This window comes from Schistocerca serialis, chromosome 1 (genome assembly GCF_023864345.2).
Source record: "Schistocerca serialis cubense isolate TAMUIC-IGC-003099 chromosome 1, iqSchSeri2.2, whole genome shotgun sequence".
In the NCBI taxonomy this organism is placed as follows: Eukaryota; Metazoa; Arthropoda; class Insecta; order Orthoptera; family Acrididae; genus Schistocerca; species Schistocerca serialis.
In genome coordinates, this window is record NC_064638.1 from 1,174,744,637 (window position 1) to 1,174,766,838 (window position 22,202).

The window sequence follows — 22,202 nt, forward strand, 5'->3', positions numbered from 1 at the left end:
CCACTACTTCTGTCTCTTCTAGTAATACGTTGATAGTTTACTTACATGACACTGAAATAGCGTAAACTAATTTTACACCACAGACCAGGTTTCACGTGCACAAAAATTTTGGATTTGTTTCAGTAGCACAACATGGGCTTCCCGGAACCCTTCTGATGATAATAGACTTAAACTCTGACAAATCACAGTATATACAGTTACACACAGTAAATAGAATGACGCCATTAATAAATATAGACTTCGATCAGAAATCGGTAGCTAAGGTAGAATATTCAAAATTTCTAGGTGTATGCATTGATGAGGGGTTGAAGTGGAAAAAACACACTGAGGATATGCTGAAACGTTTGAGTTCGGCCACTTATGCTATTAGGGTCATTGAAAATTTTCGCGATATACATCTCAGTAAATTAGCTTACCACGCCTATTTTCATTCTCTGCTTTCGTATGTCATCATAGTCTGGGGTAACTCATCATTGAGTAAAAGAGTGTTCATTGCACAAAAGCGTGTAATCAGAATAATTACTGGAGCTCATCCAAGATCATCCTGCAGACACTTATTTAAAGAGCTAGGGATCTTCACTGTAGCCTCACAATATATATATTCACTTACGAAATTCCTTATTAACAATCCGAACGAATTCAAAAGTAATAGCAGTGCACATGGCTACAACACTAGGAGAAAGTTCAAAAAATGGCTCTGAGCACTATGGGACTTAACATCTATGGTCATCAGTCCCCTAGAACTTAGAACTACTTAAACCTAACCAACCGATAGGCATCACACACATCCACGCCCGAGGCAGGATTCGAACCTGCGACCGTAGCAGTCGGGCGGCTCCGGACTGAGCGCTTAGAACCGCTAAACCACTGCGGCCGGCCACTAGGAGAAAGGATGTTCTTCACTACTCGAGCTTAAATCTAACTTTGGCTCAGAAGGGGGTAAATTATGCTGCCACAAAAGTCTTTGGTCACTTATCTAATAGCATCAAAAGTCTGACAGATAGCCGTATAGCATTTAAAAGGAAATTAAAAGAATTTCTTAATGCCAATTCCTTCTACTCATTAGATGAATTTTTGGATATAGTAAGTTTGTAATTTCCCCAACCCCCACAAGAAAGTAGTAAGTATCATGTAATATTTTGTGTAAATGTAATATCTTGTATAGACATATTTTCTTAATCTGACACGTTCCATGTCATTACGAAGTGTTGTATTCGTGATCTATGGAACAAGTACTAATCTAATCTATGCTAGAAAAACTTTACAACGTATTGCTCTGTGCTACGTCACTTCATAAACTACGTTTTCGCTTCACACGGGAATTTAAGAGCGTATTTTAAGTGTGCAAGTAGGGTAAATTTGAACCTCTGTATCTCGGGAACGGATAAGCATACGAAGAAAAATTTTCAGCATTGTTCGAGATCGGGAATTTAGGAATAGATCTTAAATGTTACAGTCATTTGCTGAGAATAGCTGGCTTGAAATCCGTGACTCCATTTTAGTACCCAAAACCTGTTTTTGAGGTGTTTCTCGATTAGAGATAAAAATTTTGAAAACTGGAAGATGACACTTCTAGATAAATACCTAGAGAATACTCGCATACCATCATAATTTGAGCGATTTTCTGCGGTTATTTATTATTTAGCTTTCTGCTCACATCCGATTTTTCGTGTACATGTTACGGTACAAATAAGGTTGCTTCGAACCTCTGTACCTGCATTTATCCATTATTAACTAGAGTCTGAAAGAAACGACATCAATTTTCAGTCCATCCCAGATAAGATTTCGAAGTGGTGGAAAGACTGGCAACTTACATTAAATGTCCATAGATGAAAAATTTAGCTCATTACCAAAAAAGGAAAAAAACGAAATTATATCTACGATATCAATGAATGATAGTTGTAATCGGTCAACTCATCCAAAAACCGGGTGTAACAGTTCGTATGAATAGCAAATAGAGCAATCACGTAGATTCAGTCGTAGGTAAATCAGATGGTAAACTTTGATTCGTTGGAAAACGCTAAGGAAATGCAATCAGTCTACAAAGAAGATTGCTTATGTAAGACTCGCACGACCAAGAATATTGCTAAATGTGTGATACTCCTACAAGATAGGAGTAACAGGGTATATTGAACGTATGTAGAGGATAGCGCAGATTTTTTTGACATGTAAGGGAGCGTCATGGAGACGCCAAAAAAACTGAACGGGCAAATGGCTGAAGACAGACGGAAACAACCGTGTGAAAAACACAATAAGGGAGCAGCTTTAAGTGATGAATCCCAGACTATACTACAATGCCCCAGATATCGCTCCTGCATGGATCGAGAAAACAAGATTATAAAATGACAGCTCCCACAGAGGCATCTAAGCAATCATCCCCCACGCTGCATACGAGAATCGAATGGGAAGAAGCCCTGACAGCTGGTGCAATGGGAAGTACCCTCTGCCGACCAGTTCATGGTGGCTAATATAGCAAGGATGTAGATGTAGCCACGGTTTCAGAATTTGCAATATCCTTGAATTTCTAAATAACCCCAAAGTTTGTCCTCATCATGTATCACATCAACTGACAAACAAACACACACAGGAACATTTTGAAACCCATAATCAGATTAAAATTAACTTTGTGTTCTGCCTTACGGCAGGTCTTGTCATGGGCGAAGCTTCGTCAGAACGGTCCACAGCATGAGCGTCTAGGGAAGTGATTCCAATGGTGGTTTGCCGTTGCCTTCCACTGATTGTGATGAAATGATAATGAGGACATCACAACACCCAGTCCCTGAGCGGAGAAAATCACCGACCCAGCTGGGAATCAAACCTGAGCCTCTTGGCGTGACAGACCGCCGCGCTGACCACTCAGCTATCAGGGCGGACAAAATCAGATTTAAAACATTTTGAAGAGAGAGGTGAAGACTTTCTTACTCGCTTAATTGTGGTATCACATGTCGATACCATCCCATGGGCGTCGTAGCAACGGACTTGCAAGTTTCCTTGAGACGCCGATAGCGGTGGAGTGGTGGTGGGGGATCCAACGGACCCAATGGAGCATGCCCACTGGGCCAAACCCCTGGCTGCTCTGTACCACGAGCGCCCTCTGCCCCTACAACACAGGAGGCCCGGCAGCAGCGACTCAGCCCCACTCGCGCTTGGAGCATCTTCCTTGTAACACTCTTCCAGCTGGACTCTATTTCTTGTTGCGTCATTTGTAATTAGTCTTCGTATGTTTGAAGAAATAAAAGTTAAGAAGATCACTAAGCATTTCTGATCCAGTCCAGCTTTTCTACGACGACAGTTGCCACGTCACTCTGTAGCCCACCTCTCCTTACTGTTGTGTACAGAGTCATACACAACAATAGCAACCGCTGAGGACATGTGCACGCTTTCTTTCTTTCTTTCTTTCACTTGCGCCTTCGTCCCGCAATGGTCGCTGGGTCGGCGTGGTTACAACGGATTTGGGAAGGTTAATTGAAAGGGGTGGCCGGATGCCCTTCCTGCCGCCGCCCCATACCCCCCAGGATGGTATCAGTGTACCCCAGCTGTCTGCATCCACTGTAAACCATGAAATAGTGCGGAAGTGTTACAGATGTCGGCGTGTCGTGTAACTGAGGTGGGATGTGGGGACCAGCCCGGTATTCATCTAGCGGATGTGGAAAACCGCCTAAAAACCACATCCAGGCTGGCCGACACACAGGCCCATGTCGTTAATCCGCCGGGCGGATTCGATCCGGGGCCGGCGCGCCTACCCGAGTCCAGGAAGCAGCGCAATAGCGCTCTCGGCTAACCTGGCGGGTGATGACATGTTCATGCGTCAGCACAAATTATAAATATGGCGGAAAATCATGGCTTAGAAACATTCATCTATTCATCTTCACCTACAGCAGAAATTCAGAAGCCTAACTTCTCCAAGGAAGACGATGATGACGGTACTTTGGGATATTAAATGTCCAATCCTGATTCATCACACTCCTAAAGGTCGAACATTCTGAGACCGATATACCACCTTGTAACATCCCCCCTGGAGAATGACAAACCCTAACGTATAACGTAATGGACCCCTCTGACTGTCTGGTACGGTAAGCGGTAGATTTACAGGGGTGTGTGGCAGGTCCTCTTTGTGATTTACCTGCACAGTGGCAGCGTAGTCAGCCTCTGCTCTTCCTCGACCTATTATCTTACCTGCCCTTACCTGCAGTTCAGCAGCTCGTACGTTATTCGCCAGCCTGTGGATTCTGGACTTAGTAAATACGTAGAACTAAGGTTTTGGAGAGGAATTCCGGTGCTACGTAATAACGCAACGCAGCTCTGATAAAAGTAATTATATTCTAGAGACACATTGACCTCAAAATCCTTTGATACAATTTATTACAAACAAATTGCAAAATTGTAATTTTCACGCCAAAATCCAGCCAGAGAGCGGTCAGACGGAAATGCCCCTCTAGGTGGGTTTAAGACCGCTGTCGGATACTAATTTCATTTGGTGGTTGTATCAATCAGGCTAATCTCAGCTGTGATCGTATTAATATAATTCTCTCAGCTGCCACGTGGGTCTTTTAATGCACAAGGCCAGGATCTTGTATTACTGGATGCCACGGAACTCAGTGTTTCCTTACACTTGATACACCACATAAAAAATAATCATGGTCATAACCAACTGGTCATAATGATTATTGACAGAAAACAAAAACAGAATTGCAACAGCGGGAGCGAGTACAGCAGCTGACTTACCGTGTTCAATGACTGTCGTGTTGTTCCATGCACTAAATTTTGCTCAATTAACTATTTGCGTCTGTGTCTCAGTAATTGCCACATATTAAGATAAATATTCATTCACGTTCAAAATAACTTCACCACCTACGCGAAAGCTACTTTGTCACGGTCTTATGCAGATTTAGCCAAAAATCAAAGCTCAGTTAGTAATCTTGCGGGAGCGCAACTGCCGGCCATCGGTACTGCTCCCCTGTCGAACAGCTAGTCCTCAACAACGGTGTGCTGTGAGCCCCTTCTCCCCCACTAAACTGCTTGTGACATCAGCACCATCTTTTCCCTTAAAACAGACTCTTTTGACCTTATACTGTCACTGTTGCATTCTGAGCATATATACTTTTGAATTACCCTCTTCTGCAAATTACACCCTGGCCCTCTGCTCTAATTTAAAGTTTTTTTTCAAACGAATTACTTTTTTACCCTTTGGCAGCCTCTCGTTGGACCAGTCCACCTTCTCCATTCCCAAGGGGTGCCCGCCTGTGGATGCTGCGTCGTATTTCTAAGCTACCCCCGGCTTTTCTGTGTCCTTCCGCCTTCGCGTCCTTGCAAGTCACCGTGCTGGCTTATCGCGCCCGACTCGGCTCTTATCGTAACCCTTCGGCACGCTACCTGTACTCTTGCCATCCGTCTGTCTGCCATCCCGCTGCATTCTAATCGGCGTTCGCTTAATTAAAAAGGCTAGAACTTTAGTTTCATTGCCCGTACAGCAACCGGGTTTCTTTCTGTAGCCAACCCATATTCTTAGCTATCGAATGAAGTTGTTAAAACTATTGCCTATTTGAAACGTGGTCATTCGTGCACAGCACATTGTCACATCTCACAGTGATGGCTGCAACGAGATCTTGAACCGAAAATTATAGCGGAAAAGGAGAGGGAAGCTTCCCAACGTTTAAATTTGCTTTAGCAAAATGCTTTTTTTTTTTTTTTTTTTTTGCTGGAGCAACCGCCAAGTGATTGATTTTTCTGACGGAGGAGACCACACGTGAATCCATTTTCTCGTGGGACGACGATGCTGTGAACGTCACCAGACACTGTGAAGTACTAGAAACATGGAAATCGTTAGGGTCAGGTTTTAGTTAAGAAGGGAAAGAGTAGGAAGAATCAAGCGTATCTTTACAGGGATTTTCCGCAACATAAAGTGGGTGGTTAGCATACACTGAAGAAGGAATGTAAAAGTGAGGCTCTGATTACCTTGATCTGGTACCAGATATCTCACAGAGCAGAGCAGTGACAACAGTGTCGCGGAAACATTTTCCAAAAACAGGTTTCACTGATGTGACATGGTAACCGCCGTATAATACAGAATAAGTGTTGCTGATTCTTAGTGATAAATCCTGGTTCCTATGACTATCAACAATGCCTGTAGGATCATTGTATGAAGCATCCACGGTAAATATACGACCTTTTATAGGTGGCGCAGTGCAGCGAAAGATGCTGGTACCACAGGGACGCATAGTCAACGGCGAAGAAGCGGAACCAGGTGAATTTCCTTTCATGGTAAGTACTACAAAAGAAAGCTTGACGGTGTAAATTTCACTCACTAAAAAGAGGAAAATCATATGGTGGCGATCAGGTTTAGTTATTTTGCCCTCCAATAACTCTCTACACATTAATGAGTCTCTCCTTTACAGGGGAAAGGAGAAAGGGATTCTTCAGGTACCTGCCTATTGCTGTAGGTATTTTACAGTAAGATATCTCTGGAACTTCAGTATTGTTTTCCTTGTTTATACACTCTGAAGTAACAAAATAACAGGAAATCATTGGTATGGACTCGTATCCAATACAGGCAAACCATGAAAAGTGAGAGTTCAAGGGACCAGAAATTTTATCCTATTTATAGATGTTAGCAGAGGTTCACAAAGAACTCCTAATACTTTTAGAGGTTATTCTTAATGTAGGTGTACACGCTACGAGAACCTGTGTACAACGGCATACTCTCAGGCAGTCGAGGGCGTATCATCCACGCGGCAGAATTTCATGGAGTTAGGATATGTGTAATTGTTTATGGTGGTTCAGCCATCGGATGGAGGCGCCAAATACAGACGCCATTAGTCTTATTTGAGAGAAGCTGGCTATGATCCAGCACCGAGTTCAAGGCTCTCCCTTTCTCTGCCTTCCATATTTCTCCATAGCGAGACAAGAAAAACCGCCCGTCACAGTCACACTATCTGTGCAGAAGCATACGTTACGCTTCATACAGTGTCAACAGGAGGGCCGGCTGAGAATCGTCACTGGCGGAGCATTACAGGGAAACTTTGTAGTGGAACATGAACAAATTTCCCGATCATTATATTGAAATATTACGAGCTATAGAATGGGAGAGTGATTTTTCTGATATTATTCTGAATGTTTTGTCCGATTATTATTTCGAGAAGAGAGAGAACTAACTCATTAGGTCAACATTTCGGATTCGCTATCGTGGAGGAGGGTTTCAGCGACCATAAAGGTATGATAAAATTAATGTATACCTATGTTATAAGATGTAGAGGCCTGGAGTGTGACCTCGACGCTACGAGGAGGTGAGGCTGGCTGAATTAGGTCAGTATGTCTTGCAGTTCAGTACCTGACGACTGACTGCAGTGGTGTAGTGGCAGGTATCGGACGGTGAGCCTTCATGGAAACAGTACTGGTTGAATAATCCGTTTATTTCATAACAAGTACATCGGCGAAGGAAGAACTGAGTAGGCGGCCAGTGCCCTCTGTGACGTTGGTGGTCTCAGCTGGTGAGGCGTGCTGATGTCAGCAGCGGGCAGTTGGAAGGGTAGAGCACTGCATCTCGTCTCAGGTGATGCGGCAGTTGGCAAAGCTGTTGCTGTGAGCATGGCACCAGCTGGTCTGAAGGAAAGGATGGCGACCCCGCCCTCCCCCTGCACCTTTCTAGAAAAAGAAAAACAACTACGCTCTGGGTTAGCAGTTGATAACTAGGAATTTAGGTGGAAGGGTTTCGGATATGGTAACACTAATGGAAGGACTGGGGTTCACACATAGCTGCTTCAGCGTTCATAGCCTTTAATATCCTTGGGCTATACACCAAAATTACAGAATCCTAAAAACAATTAACAGTCATCGAATAGTTAGCTACAGTTAACAGAAGTTCCCTGATCACATTTCAAGCATTATCGAACAGCTGCTATTAAGTTTGAAGCCACCATCATTCTGTACACAGGCTGATTATAGTAAATGGCTGAAGATGGCTTCGTAAGCCGAAAACCGGTTAACAATAAAAGTAATATTGTTTGATGCTTTTCATTTATTATTATGCTAATTATAGCGTTATCAAAACAATTAGCAGTCACTGAATAGTTAGCTACAGTTAACCAAAATTCCCTGATCAGATTTTAAGCAAGTGATTTTTAAATAGCTGTTATTAATTATAAACCGGCTGTCATTCAGTAGACATCAAAACACAGAATTAAAAAAAACAATTAACAGTCACTGAATAAGTAACTAAAGTTATGAAAAATTCACTGATCAGATTATACAAATAATTGTTTAAAAAAGAGTTGCTATTATTTTTGAAACCCTGTCTTTCTGTACAAATTCTAATTACAGAATTATCAAAACAATTAACAATCATTGAACAGGCAGCTATAGGTATCCACAACACACTGATCAGTTTTTAACCAAATGACCTTTAAACAGCTGCTATTAATTATAAATGGTGGTTGCATATGCCCCACAGGGGGTGGGGGTGGGGGGTCGGGTGGGGGGGAAGAGCCAGATGTAAGTACATACATGGAAGTTACTTACATTGGACAGGATGGCCGCTCTCCGTCCACTCCTTAATCCTGGAAGAGACCCTCACTAGCGTCGAACAGGCCGTATAACCTCCCAGTCGCTGGTGTGTTTCCCTAAATATCATGCCCAATCAAGGAAACCGACGCGCTGGGCAGGCGATAACCCACAGTCAGAATCAGGCTCGATGCCTTCAGAGGAGCCGATTCGCTCTTTCGTGTACCGTCCAGAACTCCAAACATCTTGTTCCCCCAGCCGACTCCCTCCGCACACCACACACTCACTGACCAAAGCTTTGTCGCTTAGTGACTGTTGTCCCCAACGATGACGCCACATGCACACTTCTACAGTTATTCAGACAAAGATTGTCAACTATGGGTGAAATTAATAGCAGACGCAGACCGTATGGCTCACAGTATAGGGGGAGGAAACCTTCCGCCACACACTGTTAGGTAGCTTGCTGAGTAATGATGTAGATCAGACGAGTTTTTGGATGTCCGCAGCAGTTGGGACTCAGCAGTACTTTGTCGTGTTTCAGTTGTCGCTGCAGCAGGGCGAGGCTCACTGGTGCGGCGCCTCCATCTTGAACGAGCAGTGGGGGATCACCGCAGCCCACTGTCTCAAACAGTGAGTAACTCTGTCATTACAGTCGTCTGTGGCAGATGATAGAACTAGTTAGTTAACACGTCTAAGTAAGACGATACAATAACGACAGATTGGGTACGACAATTGATATGGTGTCATGTTATGTTAATGTTTCTCCATAGATACACGAGCGGACCTTTTGTTGCCATTTCAGAAATGTCTGGCACGCAACATCCACTTTTTTCCACAGTAACCCATATCCATCACTGATAAACAACGAAGCTACTGAATGCTATTGAAAATACTCAAACTACACAAGACCAACTGCAGTATGCCACAGTACGACTGATCTAGGCCACTCTTTTGGCGTGAATTTCGAGTACTACTCTTCATGTGATGCACTTATTATTCGTCAAACATTCGACCTGAAACACAAGTTCATGCCATCTTACATAGGTCATCAAACATAAACCATTCCTCAATCTGTTGAGAAAAGCATTAGCTCAAGTTAAACAGAAAGGATCATTGTTTTCGAACATGTCTACTTCAAACCAGCAATCTGTAAACATTTATCAGTGAGGCAATATGTGTTACATCTGCTTTATGTAGCGAAAAATACAAGCAAAGAAACAATAAACAGTTCCATCTGACGGAAGGAAAGAAACAGTTACAAAATGTCACATCCTGTGTATTAATTCACAGTATATATCATTCAAAACTTACTGTCAAATAGAAGTTATAAGGCGATTAGCAATTACAAAGTACAATAACTTATCCTGGGCACCTCTTCGATACATCTTCATCATCTATTACAAACACAATAAAAAAAAGATGTTACTGGGGTATACAAATATAATACAACAGTCACCAAGGCAACACCTCTGGAAGAAGAGTTATTATATATTAACCATGACTATATTAATCTTAGTTCTAACACGTAAATACATCGATTTACTAGTTAAAAAAGAAATTAGTTAATAGTTTACATCAATTCGTGAATACATCAACGTAAAGGGAAAAAGTACACGAAACATTCAGGGTCTTAATCAACAGTAATCTCACAACACAATCATTTGAATACTGAAGAACATCACTGTTTTCGACTTTAAAATAGGTAAATCAATGTCATTCACTTCATATCCCATTAACAACTCATCTACATCTATATCTAAATGGATTAAACATAAATGCCTGGCAAAGATTTCATCGAAACACCTTTACAATAATTCTCTATTATTTACAGGGGGCGTAAAAAACGAACACGTGTATCTTTCTATGCGATCTCTGCTTTCCCTTACTTTAATATGATGATCATTTCTCCCTATGTAGGTCGGCGTCGCCAAAATATTTTCGCTTTCGGAGGAGAAAGTTGGTGACTGAAATTTCGTGAGAGGATTCCGCCGCAATGAAAAACGCCTTTGTTTTAATTATGTCCACCCCAAACCCACTATCATGTCCATGACACTCACTCCCCTATTTCACGATAGTACAGAACGTTTTGGTGTTCTTTGAATTTTCTCGATGTACTCTGTTTATCCTAACTGATAAGGATCCCATACCGAGTACAATACTCCAAAAGAGGACGGACTAGCGTAGTCTCTTTAGTAGCTCTGTTACATTTACTAATGATTCTGACAATAGAACAGTCTTTGGTTTGCTTCACCCACAATATTTTCTATGTGTACTGTCCAATTTAGAATTTTTCATGATTCTAATTCCTAGGTATTTAGTTGAGTTTGCGGCCTTGAAATTCGACAGATTTGTCATGTAACCGAAGTTTAACGAATTCGTTTTAGCACTCACGTGGATGACCTCACACTTTCCGTTATTTAGGGTCAATTGCCAATTTTTGCACCATACAGATATCTTTCCTAATCGTTTTGCAATTCGTTTTGATCTTCTGATGACTTTACTGGATGATAAACGACAGCATCGTCTCCAAACAGCCTATGACGACTGCTCAGACCGTCTACTGAATCGTTTAAATAGATAAGGAACAGCAAAGGGCCTATAACACTACCATTGCCAACGCCAGAAACCACTTCTGTTTTATTCGATGACTTTCCATCACTTAATACGAACCGTGACATCTCTGACAGGAAATCACGAATACAGTCACATAATTGAAACTATATTGCATATTCCACAAGCGTCTTAAGTGATACATTTTGGAATAAATTTTAGAAATGGATGGAAATAAGGAATCGATTTGAAATCCCTTCTAAAGAGCACTCACCACTTCGTGTGTGTAAAGAGCTTGTTGTGTTTCACAAGAATGATGTTTTCTAAATCCATGTTGACTAAGTGTCAATAGACCGTTCTCTTCCAGGTAATTCATAACGTTCGAACACAATATATGTTCCAAAATCTTGCTGCATACCGACGTTAGGGCTGGTGCCATATAAAAAAGTCATACCGCTGTTCATATCTTTGTAAAAACAAAGCTACAACGAAGGCAATCATGCTGATTGATGTCCCCCTGACAGATAAAGAACATTTGCTTGAAAAAGTTTGTAATTTACATCTCGATAAACAGTTATTTATGGTGGTCAAGATAAATGGGGCACCCTGTATACTAATCCAGTCACACTTCATAACCTTCACACTGAAAAAACAAACTGCAGAGGTGTTTCAAACAGTCTCAACTCTGCTTTTCAAAATTCAATAGCAACTGAGTGTATAAGAGCAGCAACAGACAAGTATTATTCCTTTTTTTATACATTCAAAATTATAATAAAGCATTAAGATATCATAACCTAATTCTCAAATTACAGTTTCATTTATTTCAGCCTTAATTTCAGATCGAAAGATCTAATAAATAAGAGAATGTGTTAATTCACTCAGCTGTGAAGCCTCAAATCACAATACTTGCATGGAATTAATGGAGGATTAACTCCATTGTACCACACAAATGAAATTAAAATTAACCATTCAACTGTTCCGAGAACAATTCCAGTTCCTACATGGACTACTAGAGACAGAGGCATTAACTTTGCAAGCACACAAAAAAATGGTTGATTCTATTATTTTCAGTATTAATAATTACTGACCAAACTCTCCACTCTTCTCTCAACGTCAGATCAACACAAGAAATCAACTGATTGCGTTTACACTGATTAGAGTACACTGTGTCCGAAGTTCTCTCAAGATCACTGAATGAAGAAACAAAACTTTAGCACAATATAACCACGCGCAGCAATACAAGTAACAAATGAGATCTCAGATATGAGCAACAGTGAACGCACTTAACAATAATTCGCTTCTTCTGTAGAACAGAGACCATGAGTAATCACAATCTTACCTTTTGCAACCTGTAATAAATTTTTGCCAACCACATCAAATAAAACTGCACATTTATACTATTCACAGCCAATGAAACTGGCTAGTATAGTCCCCACAATTAATTACAAGTCCCAATAGGAGAAGTTATGTGCATCTAGTGAAAGATTAAATTGAATATTACACTTCCGAACAGTGACGAGGTAAATGTTAATACTCGCAGTGAGTCAAGAGCGTATGCGCTAGTACTTGGTAAATGTCTGTAGTGTTCAAACGAACCTTCTGGTTAACAGATTTAGTTTTAGTGGCTATTTGTATGAAATACTTACATGAAATACTGTATGTTATATTATACACTTGGAATAGCTCTATGTAACGGTAACAGGTTGCACCTATTTCTATTCTGAATATTTCTGATATAGTTTTGTTTTCTTATGGCTATAGGGTCAACCCATATGGGGTGCTGGCTGGTACCATCCAACTGAAAGAAGGGGGCACGAGACACAACGTGACAGAGATCTACATTCATGCGGATTATAACGCCTCTGATTCCTATGTCAATGATATAGGGGTATTCAGGGTAAGTACTACACATTTTTTGTAGTGTGATTCATGTCATAAGTGCTCAATAAATTTCGAAAATATTCAAACTGGACAGATTCAAAGATTCAGCACACAGAGACGTAGAAAAATGTGAAACTGAGAAGGTGAGGCGTAGCGCCGTATACCGATCCTGCCTTGGGGGTGGTTAAGTGGGAAATGTGTTTCAGAGCTGGATAGTGACAGACGGTGACGCGAAACTGGACGCGCACGTAGTTTATGTATCAGCCGATAGAGGGCAACACTGAATAGGAGACTGTCATTTAGTTTCGATTGTGCCCACTAGAGTGCACAAAAGTAATAGAATGTTTTTCATAAATTGTTCTAGTATTTTCATAAAGTGTTATTATGTCTTTTTGTGTAGGTAAAATGTTCTAAATGTGTTTTAGCAGAATGAATGATGAGTGAGTGTGGTTTAAGGTTAATCTGAAGATAACTGTTTAACGAGTTACGTAGTTGGATTTAGTGTGGGAACATTTCGAAGAAGTATGGATGTGGACAAAGGGGGTTTTTGCAGAATAGATTTGTAAAGTAAGTTTGTGGTAAAGGGAAAGTTAATTCAGGTATAAATAACAATAGTAAATAACTTTATGAATAAACAAAACTTCAGCATATTAGATAATTACGTCGGTAAAAAGTGCAGTCGTTAGGTTTACTATTTTGCGATTGGTTATTGATGAAAAGCGCGGACTGACGCGGCAGAATGTTGTTTTGCTATTGGCTGTTGAGTAAACTGACCAATGGTAAAGCAGTATTCTTCGCGCCCCTTTCTCTGCTGGTAGAGAAGACTTAGAGTATTCTAGAGAGGAGTCGGAGCCTAGCCATGAAACAGTTCGGACGTGTGTAGTGGTAGTTCCGATGGAAATGATAAGTTGCCGGATCTAGAGGTGTTTCATACATCAAAAGTGTTGTAAAGTGACGGCATAATTATTCCGATGGGTGTGTAGAAATTTCGGAATTTTTAAGTGAATTTTGGACGAGAAAGACATAAATTCCGCGTCGTGTATTGAGTAGGTCGGTGGCTAAAAACTGTGACTGCATTAGGTACCGACAGACTTGATATTTGTCGAGCATTCTCAGTCAAAAACAATCCGCATTTTTGTAGCTATTACGTTTTCTGGAAACGCAACACCATAAACTTGCTAACGTGAGTGAAATGGATTATGAGTGACTGTGTTAAGACTAGCACGGGCTTGGCAGTGATACTTGTTCACCTAAGTTTCAGAACATATTAATTAAGGACAAAATTTCCAACCTTTCGTTTAGTGTGAAAACTTTCTCCCTAAACGTAGATTTAGTGACTTTAATTGCAACCTGGTTCACGTCGAAGCACAGTAGGTTTCGCTCGGCTTCCCTACTGATGATCTGCTGAGATAATGTTCACAGGCAGGTGCAGGTTCGTCGTAAAGGGACGAAAGGAACCGCGCCGCCGCAAAGGCGGCCATGGTCCCCCACTGGAGACAGCTGCCTTAAGGATGGTCAAACTACTGAAAGGACTCCAGAAGCCTGTAAGACGTAGGAGACAGCTACGGGCAGATATGAAAGCACATCAAAATAATTAAACCTACAGTAATAACATTATCATTTCAAATTTTATCCTTATTACTCAATTCATGTGTGCAGAACACGACAATAAAAAACTGTCCACAAGTATGATGAAATCGAGAGACTGCCATACCAACGGTAGCTACTCGAACCAGAAGCCTTGTAAGATAATGAACCTATCACACTTCACATAAAAGGTGACATGTAAAATATTCTAAAAGAAGAACGCAAGATAATGAGAAAGATTTTTGGTTCAAATAGAACAGAAGATGGCTGCAAACTAAAACCCTAGAAACAACAGAAAAATTTTCCCACCTCTTGTTAGACATTATTATATTTAAATTAGACATTATTATATTTAAATTTTATGGACATCTCCAGAGACTTCCATCAACAAGACTTCAACAAAAATTTTTAACATACACGGAACGACTGAAATATATTTTCCATAAATAAAACAAATCAGTTAAGTTCCAAGACAAATTCCTCAGATATGTCAACCAGAAATCCATACTGACAAAAAATTGACTAATGAGAAGCGCTGCAGGAGAAAGGAACTACAGGGAAAACAGAAATAAAATTGACTGATGAAACTTTAGGTTGCTTTTCTTTGAGTCATGAATCATATGAGTGGTTCATTGCAGTCTGCCATGAATTCCTCTCTTCTGTCAAACTTCTTCGTGGTAACTCCGTCTACCACTCGGTAGAATTTACTACCACATTGGAAGTAAGTGGTAGTCACTGCGTGGCGGAAGAGTTCCGCTGTTTCTTCGTCGAAGTGGTCCCTTAGTAAATTCAAGGAGTCCTCAGAAGGTAGCTGTGTGAAGAAGGACGTAACATCAAAGATGTCCCTCGAAGTATCTTCACAAAGTCCGTACTGTTTTTCACAGGGTGAGGACAATGACCCACGAGAGGTTCAATAGCTGCACCAGGTGTCTGACTACTCCATAAGTTGACAAATGTTTTGCGTCCTCTATTGCATGTAATGAAACTCCCTTCTTGCGTGACTTCGGATGTCCATGAAAGTTTGGTGGTATCAGTGCTCTGGGGTTCAGCATTCGAACAATATCCTTGTCCATTCCTGAGTTCTTTAGCAGTGAGATGGTCTTACTCGTCACAGCTGATGTAGGATCGTATTTCATTTGGATCTTAGAAAGGCATCTATCTTCTGCCAGTAGTCAACTGATCACAACAGTATCGTCGCTCTGCCTTTGTCCGCCACTAGGGCGACCGTATCTTCGTCTTGTCGTAGGTTGTGCATTGCCCTGCGTTCTACTATGGAGGTGTTGGTTTCCCGCGTTTTTGCTTTTTCCATGAGTCTGCATGTCTCCCTTCTGACGTCTTTGGTGGTGTCAGAGGGAAACCCGCTGGTGGCGTGGTCGACGCTACTGATGACCTCCCATTTAGGTAATGTCATTTAATGCTTTTGACAGCACAGATGTTGCTGCTTCGTCCAGTTCCTTTCCAGTTAGATTGACGGTGGTCCTCGAGCCCTTTGTATTGATGCGCTGCACTTGAGCGCCCGGCAGTTGTTGGAAGTTGTCTTGTTGTTTCACGGTGGTTTCGCGTTTGCAAAGATCACTTGTTGCGAATGTGTTAGCGTCTACCCATCCACACGAGGAAGGCGAGAGTTTGGATGCCAGTTCCAAGCAGTGTGAAAAAGGTGGACTGATAAGGTAAAGAATGAGGAGGTTCTCCAGAGAGTCGGTGAGGAAAGGAATATATGGAAAAGACTGACAAGAAGAAGGGACAGGACACCAAGACATCTGCTAAGACATGAGGGACTAACTTTCATTGTACTAGAGGGAGCTTTAGAGGGTAAATGTAGAAGAAGATAGAAACTAGAATACATCCAGCGAATAACTTAGGACGTAGGCTTCAAGTCCTACACAGAGATTAAGAGATTGACACAGAAGAGGAATTCGTGGCGGCCCCATGAAACCAGTCAGAAGACTGCTGACTCTAAAAAAGAACTTCTAGTAGAGTGCATGTATATTACCTGGCGCCTAGTTGCGAAGGTGGCGCGGTAGGGGAGCGGACAACGGAAGTACTGCGGGCGCCCTTGCCGACAGAACAGCGCGGTTGGGGAGGTGTAGTTCTATATCTTGAGCCCTCACACAAACGCCTTCTAAGCTACAGCTAGCGAGTCTGCAAACGATAATATTAACAGGTTACGGCAAAATGACCAATAATTCGACAAGTTCAAATGTTCAAATGGTTCAAATGCTCTGAGCACTATGCGACTTAACTTCTGAGGTCATCAGTCCCCTAGAACTTAGAACTACTTAAACCTAACTAACCTAAGGACATCAAACACATCCATGCCCGAGGCAGGATTCGAACCTGCGACCGTAGCGGTCGCTCGGTTCCAGACTGCAGACTGCAGCGCCTAGAACCGCACGGTCACTCCGGTGGGCAAATCGACTAGTCAACTGTGTGTTATTGAAAACGCAATGGCTAATTTAATTACTCTGAAACGGGAGAGAAGGAGCAATTTTTTTCTCCTGATTTGCAAACTTTTTTCCTTTTGTTGCCATGTTAAATTTGCTTGCCTTGCAAAAAAAAAAAAAAAAAAAAAAAAAAAAAAAAAAAAAAAAAAGGTATTGTGGGGATTACTCAATTTCAGCCAGGTAGCTTGCTAAAGCAACTGGAATTGTGACAGACTCCTGGAACAGCCAAATATTAAATAGACTATAGAGGAGAAGTCAAGTCAATAGCTTATGAAAATCACATGCTCGGTATAAAAATAAAAGTATAATTCATTCACTTACATTATTACAAATCCATACTAACTTTCATTCCCCTACCTGTCGATGACCTTTAAAATAATGACATTATTTCATTGAGACAATTGTAATTCGTTGTGTATCACAGTAGGTATGAAAGTTCTGCATATTAATTACATGGAAAAATACTCTCCACTTTACATGCTATCAGTTGACAAAAACTCGTTTCGGTACCTCTAACCATTTGCGAGATATAAAATATGACATAAAGGAAATACAGATATTGGCTTAAGTCAGCGAAGGAAGTTGAAAATTTCTGCCAGACCGAGATTCGAACCCAGGTCTCCTGCTTACTGGGCAGATTCACGACCACTGTGGGATACAGTTATCATCGCATCTGCACGAACTATTGTAGCACGCCTCCTATCAGACCCAAATTCTCACCTTATCCACACACTACTGATCACAGATTTTCAACTTTCCCACCGCCATACACAACACACACACACACACACACATATATATATATATATATATATATATATATATATATATATATATAAAGCCTGGAGTCAATGATCTCTCCAGAGCAGATGTTCATCCGGATCGAACATCGAACTCTTAGGGGGATTGGTCAAATGCGACGAGTAATGATAATAGTGGAGAAGGGCCCTACATTAGTATTGTGTGGATAAGTTTAGACTTTGGGTCTGACGTTAGGGGCGCCAGGATAGTCCGTGCAGTTGGGATGGTCACTGTGTTCAGATGGCCCATTAGTCAGCGCATCTGCATACAGGAGACCTGGATTCGAATACCGTCCGGCACAAATCTTCAACTTTCCTCACTGATTTAAATCAATGTGAGCTCGTAGCTAATGTGTGTAATTCATTTTTGTCTTAACTCATAGTGACTGCTGAATCAAAATGGTATGTGTTCTTTTGGACATGAAGAATGTTACATACATTTTACTCTCACTGTATCGTCTGCGTAAGGGATTTCAAGTGAGTGCACTACATATGATCCAGTTTCTCAAGACTGAAGATAGATATAGATCTCGTCTCAAGTTCAAAGAGAAATTTAATAGGTTATCTACACTCCGTATGCTGAAATGTATTACTTATTATCTATCAAGCGTAAAATCATAGCAGCCCCAATTTTTCACTGCAAACTACTCGAATGTCGCGCAGTGCCTTGCTTAATATAGAAATATCACAGTAAATATGACCATTAACGAAGTGATACGTGGTTCCTCCTGAAGCTGGTGAATGAGGCTATGATATGTGAGAGAGTCAAAATTTCATACTGAATAGTTTCTTGAAACCGTGTAAGAAATGCTGCACTGTAGCCGCTGTGCACACCCCTCCGTTCCCACACTGTAGCCAAGGCAGAAAGGGACTGTCTGGGTCTTAGCAGATGAAGTAGACATATCAGAAGGCGACGGCAAACTTAAGCTGCCACCCCTTCAGAAAAGAGGGGTGGACTCAACGACCGCTGAGAACGAGAGTGTGTTTCTGTGCAGGGGCCAGGTTATCTCGCACAAGCTGTAAGCAAAGTGAACTCAACATGCCACAACAGCAAAGCTTTGTGTCCTTACCTGCTAAGAGAATGTTACTACCACAGTAAATATTTATTCGATATATTACATAAACATGTCACGGGACCTAAATGCTGATGGTTATTAAAGACTACTGGCCAGTTATCTCCTTAATCGTCGATGTAAATGTATCAAATAATTTTATTCCTGAATGCGATTTTCACTCTACAGAGGAGTGTGCGCTGATATGAAACTTCCTGACAGATTAAAACTGTTTGCCGGACCGAGACTCGAACTCGGGACCTTTACCTTTTGCTGGCAAGTGCTCTACCATCTGAGATACCCAAGCACGACTCACGACCTCTTCTCACTGCTATTAATTCTGCCAGTACGTCGTCGTGCTTTGGTATCTCAGATGGTAGAGAACTTGCACGCGAAAGGTAAAGCTCCCGAGTTCGAGTCTCGATCCGGCACACAGTTTTAATCTGCCACAAAGTCTCAAATTTATTCCTATCACACATGCTAGCGATTTTTCTGTGTCTAGCAGCAACAATATTCCAATTCGCTGCACACTTGTCACTAAAATACCAAATCAGCGATCGTCACCTGACTACTTTCTGTACATAACAATTTTGTTGAAACTAAAAACATGTAACCTCGAAAATCCACATTTCATTCATTTTCTATAGAGGTTATTACTGATATTTATAGGGATTTAACAATAATGGTCTGCTTTGTTCATTTATATTAATTGATCCAACGCCATTACATTTATTATACAAGGAGTATTCGGATAGTAAATTCCGATCGGCCGCGAAATGAAAACCACTGTGAAAAATGTTTTATTTCCAACAGTTAGCTACAACTTCCAGCTACTTATTTACATAGTCGCTGATCTGCCTTAGCCATTTTTCGTAGCGTTGTACCAACTTTCAACACCCTCGTCACGGCGGCCGCTTGTGCTTTCTGCCAGTTCTCTACGCTGGTCTACAGTTCGTTGCCTGTGCCAAAATGTTGTCTTCATAGCCAGCGGCTCATGTGAACACAGACGAGGTGTGGATGGAGCCATTTAGGGACTGTAATGTGAGTGATGAAACACTTCCCATCGAGAACGCTGCAGGAGCATCTTCACTTCCCCTGCAGAATGCGGCTGAGAATCGTCTTGAAGAAGGAAACGCATGACAGTTACGTTATGTGGGCTGCATAGCTTCCACCGAAATTTCTCAGCATCCCCTCGTACTTGGCGGGAGACACTACTGTTCTAAGCATCTTTACGTGCTCACTGTAGGCTCCGAACTGAAAAGAGCGATTTGACGTGATCAATGAGCATACTGGAGACACTGCCCAACACATCTGTGCAAAGTTTCATCAGATTTATCTGAGGTATCCATCACGCGACCGATCGAAACTTATTTTCCGAATAGCCCTCGTATTTTCTCTATGAGGTCTTTCTGTTTTATTTCCATCTAAAGTAAAGGGAAGTCATATGGCGTGAATGACTGGAAGACCGTGAAGGGCAGATTAAGCCGTCTATTTGGAAAGTTTTTCCCTATCCTTCACATTTGTAGACACCTTTCTTCATGAAACATGAGAGCTACGTACATATCTGGTAAGGGTAGGTGATTATGGCAGGTTTGTGTGTGTGTGTGTGTGTGTGTGTGTGTGTGTGTGTGTGTGTGTGTGTGTGTGTGTGTAATCTAGTGTCATGTTCATACTGGAGGCGATGGGAGAAGGGAGAAGGTGAAACCCACTGCTGGGACTTGACCTACTCCTCTCGAATAGCACCAAGGGGTTCACAGAGATTAACTTCCCCATCCAACAGACGGATCATCGTCAACAGATCGCATACTCTCACTTCATGAATCTCTGTGGAGAGGTTTGGAATTTAATCCAGGACATCTGGCGCAAATCAGGGATTCCACGCCACAACCCCTCCTGCCACCTCTACCACAATGGAAAAGGGGCAAATGGCAACAGGACGTGGCATACCTGGAGGGTCACCATCCAAGTACTGGCGACGCTCGATGATGCTTAATGTCGGTGAACTGACGGAAACCCTACTGCCCACCCCAGCACGGCCGTTGACTGTTTCATACTTACCTGCCTGCTCTACTATTTAAATCAACAATAAAATTTCTCTGTTGTTTCCTATGTCTTCTACTATGTCATTAAATTTGTTGAAGAAGGTATATTTGATATCATCTGGTTCATCTTCACTAACTGCATAGGCTCCAATCATAATAGTTTAGTGTAAAGTGCAAGTTCGGATTGGGCGGCGAGTTCATCAATTAACGCGCAGTGTGTGGATGATGTTGTTCACACTGGATGCGGTCTGTGATCTTTTGGACTATGACTTCGCTCACTCAGAGTACCGTTAACATGAAGTTTGCTGTTTCTATCAACATTCTAAATGATGCAGTATTGCCCTTTTTTCTCTATCTTCATGTGACTACACTACTTCTTTTATTTATTTCGCTGCGCGGGGTAGCTGTGCGATCTGAGGCGTCTTACCACCGTTCGCGCGACTCCCCCTCGTCGGAGGTTCGAGTCCTCCCTCGGGCATGGGTGTGCGTGTCGCCCTTAGCGTAAGCTAGTTTAAGTTAGTATAAGTAGTGCGTAAGTCAAGGGACCGATGAGGTCAGCAGTTTGGTCCCATAGTCCTTACCACAAATTTCCAAAAAATTATATTTATTTGTTTTTGAGAAACGGAATAAAATTGCTGTTACTACAATGACAGTGTCCGATTTGTTGGTGATCCTGGCTTTTCATGATATTTCTCAAGCACCCCTGCATCTCCATTCATGAGACACCTCACAACAATCGACCACTTAATGATGCCTACAATTTTTGCCTCGACATTTCTTAATGTCTCAGAATGTGTCTCATCAAGCAATCCTTCCTTTTATTCAAGTTCTCCCGCTTATTTTCTGTATTCAGTACCTGTTCATGAGTTACCCGACCTACCCATCTAATCTTGAGCACTTTGCTGTGGCATCATATATCACAAGCTTATATTTTACTACTGTCTATGCTTTTACCGTCCAATTTTCACTTCCATATAACACTATACTCTAGACAGGGCCGTATTGTTGAGTGGTACTTAAGATAAGTAAAAAAATTAGAGAAATTAGAACACAAATGAAAAACTTGGTTTAGTTTAGAGAGTTACATACTGGCAAATAGCAGGCAGAACAGCAGAGCAGAAGAGACAATGACCATGAAGTCAGCAAGTTCCACATAAGTGGACGCTGTCGATTCAGCTGTCAGGGCATCGCCTGACCGGCTCACGTGTTTCTCAGTTTTCACGTATGAGTGAGCAAAGGCCCTCGCCTACATTCGAAGAGCCAATGACCGACGTTAAGAAGATTCTTCGAGAAGCTTTTCAACGTGACAGAAGAGGCAATGACCGGCTCACGTGTTTCTCAGTCGTCACA

At 41.7% G+C, this 22,202-nt stretch overlaps 1 protein-coding gene across 1 annotated transcript in view; it reads left to right on the top strand.

The window, feature by feature from the left end:
• Nucleotides 1–6,120: 6,120 nt before the first annotated feature.
• The window catches only part of LOC126456333 (mite allergen Der f 3-like), a 50,007-nt gene continuing 33,925 nt past the window's right edge, over nucleotides 6,121–22,202 (top strand). The window contains exons 1-3 of the mRNA XM_050092087.1: nucleotides 6,121–6,261; nucleotides 9,038–9,126; nucleotides 12,808–12,943. Coding sequence (XP_049948044.1) covers nucleotides 6,121–6,261; nucleotides 9,038–9,126; nucleotides 12,808–12,943 — 366 coding nt within the window. The remainder of the gene's footprint in view (nucleotides 6,262–9,037; nucleotides 9,127–12,807; nucleotides 12,944–22,202) is intronic.